Source organism: Eutrigla gurnardus (genome assembly GCF_963514095.1).
Source record: "Eutrigla gurnardus genome assembly, chromosome: 6".
Lineage (NCBI taxonomy): Eukaryota > Metazoa > Chordata > Actinopteri > Perciformes > Triglidae > Eutrigla > Eutrigla gurnardus.
Genome location: NC_139920.1, coordinates 13,856,331 through 13,866,593, shown reverse-complemented (window position 1 = coordinate 13,866,593; position 10,263 = coordinate 13,856,331). Strand labels below are relative to the sequence as shown.

Below are 10,263 nucleotides of genomic sequence, written 5' to 3'. Positions count from 1 at the left end.
CATTTGTGGAGTGTACTTAAAGTATTTCCAATTAACTTAGAAATACTTGAGTATACCCCGCGTTACTTCAGTACAGTGTGTGAGCACATTTAATTAGTTACATTCCACCACTAGGAATACATTTTGGACGAGGATGACATTCCTGGCCCCAACCCCAATTCTAACCCAGCACATGACTGGAGGGCAGGCATCTTGGCTCCCTGAACCGCCAGCACACCCACTTGATGGTCAAAAGACCAAAACGGAATAACTGACTTCATCTAAATAAATAAAAACAAACTTTAAGACTGAAAGTCAGAAACAAGGTTAAAGTCAGCAATGGAAGCAGGTAAACAGGCTCCTTGTTTCTGTGTTCGTCTCGGCGGGTAGAGTAGTGAGTCAGTGACCAACGGCCTCGTTGTGTTGGCCGGATTCCCTCCTTTCCTTTTCCCATCAGTGGAAAAGCACCACACAGAAGGGCAGAGGTGGAGTTCTCTGACTGTAAAAGACCTCTCTGTGCGGACATTGGCCTGCGTCCAGGCAGCGGCAGCAGAGACGTGTCAGACCAGGTAACCCAGAGAGGCACACTTCATGAACTCTACACTGAGCTCAAATACTCGCGCTGAGACTCTTGTGACTCCTGAGTGACATGTGGTAGCATTGTAAATCACTAAAATATACAACCAACCCTGAGCTTGACACGAGGACTTTAAGCCGAGTCTTGAAGATAGAAGCTGGACTTTGAAGCGAGAGTCATCATATAAAGCAGAGGAGCGGGAAAAGGAGAATATTTTACCCAACACGGTGAGCAGTGAGGAAGAGAGACCGAAACCATGGCCATGTGGAGGACTGCTGGAGCTCTACTGCTAATACTACAAACTGGTAAGAGATGATTTATTGTTACAGGATGCATATGAGCTGGCAACAACCGACGAGTGATATTCTGATATTCTCTTCTCACTTGGTTTAATTTGGACAGTTTAAAGATCTGAAGGGATAAAACTCAGCAGCATTTTACGATAAATTAAAGCAAAAAGTGAGAAACATCAGAAAAACATATTGAAACCATAATTATTTTGATCTAATTTACCTTTGATTTATCTTGTTCCCCTTTGAGGGATCCCGGTTGGGGGAAGCAATGCACTGTAGCCTACTGATGCAGAAAGTAGAGTTGAAATGGCAGAATACATTCAGAGTTAGAATATGTGAAATGACAGGTTCATGAATCATTTGGTGGAATCGATTAATAAGAGAATGATAAGAGGTCTCTGTGTGCGTGTCTCCCTCTCTCAGTGTTTTGCCAGAGCAGCATCAAATGGTGCACCATCTCAGAAGGAGAGCAGAGGAAATGTCAGGCCATGTCGCAGTCGTTCGCCGAAGTCTCCATCCGTCCGTCCCTCAGCTGTGTCAATGGAGCGACAGTCGAGGGCTGCGTTCAAAAACTACAGGTACAACAGAAACTTTAATTGATTAAAAATCTTGAAGTCAACACCTTTGAATTACTTTTGATTATAATTGTCAATTTATAATAATCCAGTTTTTTGCACTGTAAAATATATTGATTTAGTCATCAATATAGCGACATTTAGTCAATTACTGATAGCGACATACTGTTGCACTTTCTTCAAACAAATGTACTTATTGCAAGTCGCTTTGGATAAAAGTGTCTGCTAAATGTAATTAGTCAGGGCATTAGAGGACTCATCTAAGGCTAATAAACATTTTTGGCAGGACACACTGGCATCAGATAACGAGGTTACATGCAAAGTTGCAATAAACTTTGAAATAGCTGATTCACTTATCAGGCAGCACAAAGCATTCTGGGTTTTTTATGACAACCATAACCGGGAAGATTTCTAATCAGAGAACAAGATGTCCTAGTTACCTGAACTGAACCGGGAGCAAAACACAAGCATTAATGAGTGAATTATACATTTCCCTATGTTGGGTTAGGGTAATATGGAAATACCTGATATAGCCAGATTTCTCTCAAAAGCATTTCAAACCCAGTGTTGAATATTTAAACCTCTTGTGGATCTGAGCCTAACAATCCTCATCTAGTTTAGGTTTAAGTTTAGATCGTCATGTTCATATTTGAAGAGGAAAGATATGGTATTCTGTTTCGAGATATTTTTTCGCTTATGCAAAATGATGTGTCTTCACACAAGTTCTCCAAGTTAATTAACTTTCCAAATCTTTCCAATGTGAATCGTTGGGCTTCTTAATGTTGAAGGCATAGTGGAAACTCCCTGATATCTATAACACCATTATTTTTTTCTTTTCTTTGTCTCTGCAGAGAAAAGAAGCAGATGCCTTGTCCATGTTCGGCACTGACATCTACAATCTGGGGAAGACTGCGTCCTTCAAGATGGCCGCCGCTGAATCAAAGGTTGATGGTAAGATGTGTTTTTTTTTTCTTTTTGGAAAGAGAGACTTAAACAGATAACATGAAAGGAAAGGAAGATAGTGATTCAGAGAGAATAACAGGTATGAAACGTGATTTGTTAAACTGCCCCGGGAACAAAACACGTCTGCAGCTAATTAATTAACACTATTTGTCATTGGTTTAATAAAACTAAATATCAAAAGACAGTTTATGGTTTAATGGGACGGATACAGTTGTTCCCCCGTTTCCAGTCAGTGTGCTAAGCTAAGCTAACTGAGTTCCTGCTGTAGCTTCATATTTATTGTATAGATAGTGCAGGAAAGCAAAAATGTTAGTTGTTTATTGTGGATAAAATGGAGTAAGTTACTGTTTTGTGTGTTTTAACACCCGTGCTGTTGTTGCCACAGGCACAGGTGCCTCCTACTACGCAGTTGCTGTGGTGAAGAAAGCAAATTCTGGCATCAACATCAACAACCTGGCAGGAAAAAAGAGCTGCCACACCGGTAAAGGCCGCACAGCCGGATGGAATATGCCTTTAGGATACCTCATAGACCAGGGCTACATGTCTGTGGTGGGCTGTAACGTCCCAGAGGGTATGAAACATGCACTTTACATTCATGTAGCCAGACATACATAGACGTGCACGCAGAAAGCTGGAGAGACGTGTGTGTGTTTGTGTGGTCAGGTGTGGCACATTTCTTCAACGCCAGCTGTGTCCCCGGAGCCAACGGGGCCGGTGAACCTGCGTCTCTGTGTCAACTGTGCAGAGGAGATGATATCGGAGAGCACAAATGTGAGATGAGCACCAAGGAGAGATACTTCAGCTACGAAGGAGCTTTCAGGTACAATGTGGCCAGACATATCTATTATTATTATTATTATTATTATTATTATTATTATTATTATTATTATTATATTTAAAAAATCATAATAATGTCTGTAAAACAATTTAATTAATTGAGCATTTGAGCTAAATGCTAACGCTAGCATGGCAATCTTCACATAACAATGCTCCTATATTTAGCAGGTGTAATATAGACAATGTTTAACATCTTGGTTTAGCATGTTGGCATGTTAACCACTGGTGTCACTAGTGGACAAGTCGCTGAAGTTAAGATTCCTCATCTGGGGACCATGAACATTTTATAAACTTCCATAGAATAATTGTTGAGATATTTAATTCCGGACAGACATTACTGTCCCTAGAGCCAAGCTGCTAGCACGATCATGTTAGCATCCTCATTGTGACAGTAGGCAAAACAAGTTTTATGAAAAACTGGACTTGAGTAACACTTTCAAAGCAACTAGTGTGAAATTGAATTAAATTACATTTTTAATTCTTAACTTCCCCCATTGTTGTGTCTCTGTAGGTGTCTGGCTGACGATGCAGGAGAGGTAGCCTTCATCAAACACACAACTGTTGAGGAAAACACTGATGGTAAAGTTTTAGTCTGGTTGCTGGATAGTTAGCTTGACAGTCAGTAATCAGTTGGTTATTACAGTAACTAGTGACACATTCAGCCACGTTGCCATTAGCTGGTCTGCATGTCTGTTAGCTAACCAGTTATTTTTCACCAGGTCAGGGTCCAAGCTGGGCACACATACTGCGTTCATCGGACTATGAGCTGTTGTGTCGTGACGGCACCAGAGCTCCCGTCTCTCAGTGGAAAAGATGCCATCTGGTCCGCGTCCCATTTCGTGGGATCGTTGTCCGCAATGACATCACACCTTCTGTAGTGTTCAACATGCTGACGGAGGGCCTGGTATGTCCAAACAGCTCACTGTGGTAGTAACAACCACGAACAGGGCCGCGGCTACAGTAGCTTAAGACACAATGAAGCAGTCTTAGGAATATAAATGAGGCCATTTACCAGTCAGTCTTGCATTTAACCACATTGTTGTGAGATCCTATCCAGGAGATTAACTGAGTGCAACTTTCTGTTTGCAGAAAAAGTCCAGCTTCAACATGTTTTCTTCTGCGGGGTATGGAGAAGGAGCTGTGCTCTTCTCGGAATCATCCACAATGTTTCTGGGGTCCGAGTCGGATGACCCCAAGACGTGGATGGGCCACTTCTATTATAATGCTTTGAGAGCCATGGACTGTAAACCTGAAGGTACAAAAATTGCACTTGTGGCTAGTTATGAGCTACCTACCTACCTACCTATCAATTGATCTTTATCTCCTCCTTTACTACCCACCCATCCTTCTACAAATATCCCAGGTGTCCTCCGGTGGTGTGTGTTATCCAGCGGTGAGCAGCAGAAGTGTGCTGACATGAGTGTGGTCTTCAATGGTAAAGGTCTGACTCCAGACATCAAGTGTGTCTACGGGAACTCTGTGACTGACTGCATGAAGAAAATCAAGGTAACCGATGTTTCTTACTGCTAGTTCCTGAAGAACAGCTGCAGTATTCATTTACTTCAAATTAAAACATTAAACACCAAAGTCTGATTCATACCGATATATATATATATATATATATATATACTGTATATATATAACTGAGTGTAAGCTAAATGCTAACATCAGCATATAAGCATGCTCACAATGACACTAGTTACCACTTTCAGCATCATGATTGTGTGTACCAAATTCCATTGTAATAAATGGTGGCTCGATATTTCAGTCTGAACCAATGTGGTGGACCAAACAGCAGACATTGCTATCCATATAGCCATACATAGTTATTAGTAGTTAGTATTGTGTCATGATGACTTATTTAGAACTTGAAAGTCCTGGCTAAGAAAACAGTAATCTGTGACTTTCAAATCACAGAGATCAATTATTGTTCTGGCATCTTGATCTCTTCTTTTCTTTTCATATTTGTGTAGAATGGAGAGGCTGATGCCATCACTCTGGATGGAGGCTACATCTACACAGCAGGCAAAGAGTATGGCTTGGTCCCTGCTACCGGCGAGAGCTACCAGGTAGAAACACAAACACACAACAGAGTCACACGTTCTTGTTTCAAAGACGACAGATACAGGATGTTGTTGTTTTTTCTCCAGAGGACCGTGATGGTTCCATTTACTATGCAGTCGCGGTGGTGAAGAAGAGTAGCCTTGACATCCGTAACCTTGACAACCTGCGTGGCCGTCGCTCTTGTCACACCGGATATGGTCGCACGGCTGGCTGGAATGTTCCCATAACAACACTGATGGAGAGAGGCCTGATCACCCCTAAGCACTGTCAGATACCTCAAGAGTCAGGGATGTTAGAATGCGAATGCACACACACACACAACACACACACACACACACAAAACAACACACACACACACACTCACACTAAACAACACAAAAATGTCCATCACAGTTTGCATTTATAACAGAGATATGCAGCTGTTGTCACAGGCTGAGTATTCATCCTGTGACAAGTAAACCAAACTTCATGCACTAAACTTATTGTATTTTGACTGTCTATTTTCATGTTACCCATGATCCTTAGCGGTGGGAGGGTTCTTCAAGGAGAGCTGCGTACCAGGTGCCAACCAGCCTGGTTTCCCTGGCAACCTGTGTGGTCTGTGTGTGGGCGACAGCTCAGGACAGAACAAATGTGAGAAGGGAAAAGACCTGTATGATGGATACGATGGTGCCTTCAGGTAACACCCCAAACTCCTGCACCTCATCAGGGTTCTGTATTTCATTTGTTTTAATGATATCCTCAATGTTACTGAACATAAGAACACAGGACTCTCACAGATCATGTCACAATCCTGTATGGCTATGTTATGATCACTTTTAATATTTAAACTTTAAGCTGCTGAGAAATCTGGTTTTGTCAGTCAGTTTATTTAGGTTGATGGCTTTAAATACTACAATACCTGTGAAACTCAGGGTTTCTTTGGCGCTATAGCTGTTGAATTTATCCAACCAAAATAACCCAGAAGCCAAAAGTACATTCAGGTACGTTTTTTTTTTTCAATACTGTAATCTATAGCGTTCTGTAACAGAATGTTAAGCTCTGTGATTGAATGTTCCTTAACTTGGTAGTCAAAGTGAACTTCTTCCTCAAAGTTTTATTTCTTTCGTTTGTAGTGATGAATCAGGTCGTGCTTGACTCAAGTGCTCCAACTGTCATGCAGCTGTCTATGGAAATGTGAATGAGAGTTTTACATCCGGAAAATACAGTAGCTTCTCCAACTTAGCAAATGTGTTGCCTCGAATAGAAACATGACTTGAACTCACCACACACTACATGTGTCTGTCTGTTCAGTGTCTGGCAAAAGGAGATGGAGATGTGGCTTTTGTTAAACATTCCACTGTCTTCCAAAACACTGATGGTAAGACAAGTACTCCAACGTACAAAATGCTCACCTTCTAAGGGTCTCATCATTTAAGGACACAATTAACTTTACATTGTGTGTTTATTTAGGTAACTCTGGTGAATCGTGGGCAATAGATCTCTTATCTACAGACTTCCAGCTGCTCTGTTCTCAGGACACTAAAGCCGAGGTCTCACAGTACAGACACTGTAATCTAGCCAGAGTCCCCTCCCATGCTGTAATGGTACGGCCCGACACCAACATCCATGCAATTTATGGACTACTGGGACCGCGCACAGGTAATGTGGCTGAATGTCACAGGTGCATTGTTGTAAATTGACAAGGACCACACTTCCGAGGTTATTTATTGCAAGACACCGCAAGTGGTTGTACGCATAACTTTTGGACTAAGTCCAAAAAGTGGAAGTAAAGCCGGCGGATGTGCAACATTTACAGTTCATAAAATAACATACTGGTACAAAAAGGTTCTGTTAAAACACAGAACTTCCCTTCTAAAGTGAAGTGTATGTATTTAACATTAGAACACGTGTACATTAATTAACAACACTTCAAGTGTATAAAGAAATAGGAAACTATAACACAGTGTTATACTTCCTATAACGAAATAGGAGTAGAAAAAAAGGAAGTATAACACTGTAAGGTGGATGTGTTTGAAGAAGGCTTCAAAATAAATGTATCTGCTTATCATTTAGGATTTTCAACAATATAGAATAATATCCTGTCTATAATTTAGCTCAAAACATCTACATACACACAACGACTAGTGAAGAGTGAAATATGTTTCTTACATTGAATCATACATTGTATCCTTGAACACACCACCAGATAGTTTTCAAAAGGAAACTGGGTGCTACAGGATTACTATGTTAATATAACTTTAATGTGACCAATGAATAAATACATAAATGATGAATCAATAAAAATGGTGAAATGTTCAATGTCGGTTAGATCTATGCTTCCTCAGATCAAGTTATATTTCTGTATGTCTTTAATTTGAAAGAATGGAAATCAATGGCTGACTGGAATGTTTGGAATCCATTTTCTTGGTCAGTTTTAGTGTTCTTCTCTCTTTACCTCTGATTCCTACATGTTTATCTGTTTCCCTGTAGACATATTTCGGTAGTGACACCGGAACTGCATTCAAGATGTTTGACTCACAGGCCTACAAGGGCACAGATCTCATCTTCAAAGACTCTACTGTTCGCCTTGTGGGCGTTGGTGACAAAAAGACCTACCAGGAAGTGGCTGGGCCACGGCTACATGGACTCTCTGGTCGACATGGAGTGCAACTCATCGAGTGCAGGTAAAAACGCACCCAATTGTACAAATTGTTCCTCACAAAACAATTGCTAATAACTGTATAATATTTGAAATAAATCTTTGAAATAATTGTTTTACCTATGTATGAAACAAGGTACTAAAACTGAAATGAAAGCCGAAATTGCTGTTACCAAAAGCAACATGTGATTATGCAGCGTTCACTACTATGAGCATTACAGCAAAAGCTAAAGTCATTTTCAATGGAAGCCAGTGTGAAGTTACAAACTGATGCCCTACTGAAAGTTGAGCTGGTCTCAAGTTTAAACAGCATACCAATGATGCTCTGAAGCGTCAACCAGTCAAATGATTTTGTTTCACCCTGCTTCATTGTGTCTATAAAAATGCTATTAGCCAGTTCACAGTGCTATTTAATGACATAATACGCCAACGAATGTTTGAACACCATTTAAATGGTGATAAATTATAAAACTAATTAAACAAATACACTTTGAAGCAAGTGATGTATGATCTTTTATTGCCTTGAAGGAAGAGTTGACGTTTTTTGGTAACACATTTATTCACTTTCTTGTTGAGTCAATAAGAAGATTGATATGAGCTAGCAGCTGGTTTAGCTTAGCATAATGACTGGAAACAGGGGGAAACAAGTTAGCTTGACTCTGTCTGCTGTACAGATAAAACAAAAAACATGCATGCTAATTAGGGATGTTTGGAGACCCTGGTAGGTGGCTTCCTACACTTTGGACAGACCCATGCTAGCTGTTTCCCCCTACTCTTTGTACTAAGCTAAGCCAACCAGCAGCTTCATATTTGTGCTAAAGACATAATAGTGGAATAAGTCTAATTCTGGGTAAGAAAGCAAATAAGGGTACCTCCGAAAACAGCATGCTATTCCTCTAACATTGTGACACTGCTCTGTTTCATCAAACTGCAGCCAGGAGTGTTTGTGATATTACAGATTATATATTGGAAAAATGTAGCAGCCTCTAGGTAATAATATATAATTTTGAAAATGCTGGAGTACTGCAATGAGATGAATAATTCCATAACATCAAAAATAATGACAGTTTGATGAATGAAGGAAGATTGAACCAAATATAGAGACACTAAAAGACAATCTAGTGAAGCTCCTGCAGATTTGCATTGTTTACTTATGTGCATCCTCTTTTCTTCTTCTTACAGTGATGTCCTCTGTACGGCTGCTACTGCTGGGCCTGTTCAGCTTCATGCTGACTAACCTCTGGATGTAATGTGACCCATCGTCCAGCCTCCCCTCCTACTCTCTTCCACCCCCATTTTCTCTCTTCCCCATCCCTCACCTCTTTGTATTTGTTGTATCTATTCCTGTGTCTTTATTCTCACCATGTCTGGGTCTTCTGTTCAGGTTTCTTTCTCTTTTTCTTTCATTCTCAGACAGAAGTTTTGAGGTTTTAATTGTCTTTAAATCACCCATCACAACCTTAGTCCAGCCCAATTGACCCTTAGTCCAGCCCAATTTACCCCCCCCCCCCCTAATTTCTATCTGATTTGAGCTGCTTTGGGATTTAGATAGTGCTAGTGTTGTAATGAAGCACATTATCTCCTGTCTTTGTGGCCGACAAGAGAGTTTAGTTGCCAAAGGACTTCCAGCTTGTGTGAATCAGACATGATAAGAGATGGTGTCGCTGCCAAGTTGTTTACTGAAGGTGAGCTGCCATATCAGTGTGTATGCTGCCACCTGTTACATTGCTTTACTTGGTTGTGCATGCATGTCTAGTTTCACAAAGTACAGACAATCTGATTTTTATCTTCACATGAGCCACAGATAATGGTTTAACTTTGGGTTTACCTCAGACTGTCTATCATGTGTAAGTGCATGTGAAATCAGCGACCAGGCCCTCTTGTCTTTTAAAGAATAGTTTCACATTATGGGAAATACACTTTTTTAATTTGTATTGATTGTAACAAGCTGTAACTGACCTCAGATCAGCTCCCTCATTATTAAAGGCTGTATGTGAATATAGAAGTCAGATTGTGGTTCTATCTGCTGCCACTTTGCTCTGTGAGTACTACTAACCAATACAGCCACCGTAGTTTAGGCTGTTTCTACTGTAAGCTAATGCCATATCAATAAGTATGCACTAGTCTTGCCTCCACGCAGATCTGTGCTGGGGAAAGTGTGATGATGAGTGCCTCCTACCTGCAGCCATTTCTCACACCTTTTTAGCATTTCAGTTTCAGTTTCTACATTCTGACACAAATGGAGTGAATAATGCTGACACATGCACAATGCTGAAGAGTGAAGGCGTTTTTGTTTGTCTGGATAGTTTAAAGATGAGTTTGTGTCCATTGAGG

At 40.6% G+C, this 10,263-nt stretch overlaps 1 protein-coding gene across 1 annotated transcript; it reads left to right on the top strand.

Annotated features, from left to right (window-relative positions):
* Window positions 1-436: 436 nt before the first annotated feature.
* Window positions 437-9,404, top strand: meltf (melanotransferrin). The gene is given in 18 exon segments (XM_084011948.1): window positions 437-861; window positions 1,273-1,427; window positions 2,276-2,375; window positions 2,773-2,958; window positions 3,051-3,207; window positions 3,736-3,803; window positions 3,944-4,128; window positions 4,314-4,479; window positions 4,588-4,730; window positions 5,198-5,293; window positions 5,374-5,569; window positions 5,814-5,969; window positions 6,583-6,648; window positions 6,741-6,916; window positions 6,918-6,929; window positions 7,761-7,892; window positions 7,894-7,954; window positions 9,112-9,404. Coding segments are annotated over 18 exon segments (2,172 nt in total). The 5' UTR covers window positions 437-812; the 3' UTR covers window positions 9,180-9,404.
* The last annotated feature ends 859 nt before the right edge of the window (window positions 9,405-10,263 follow it).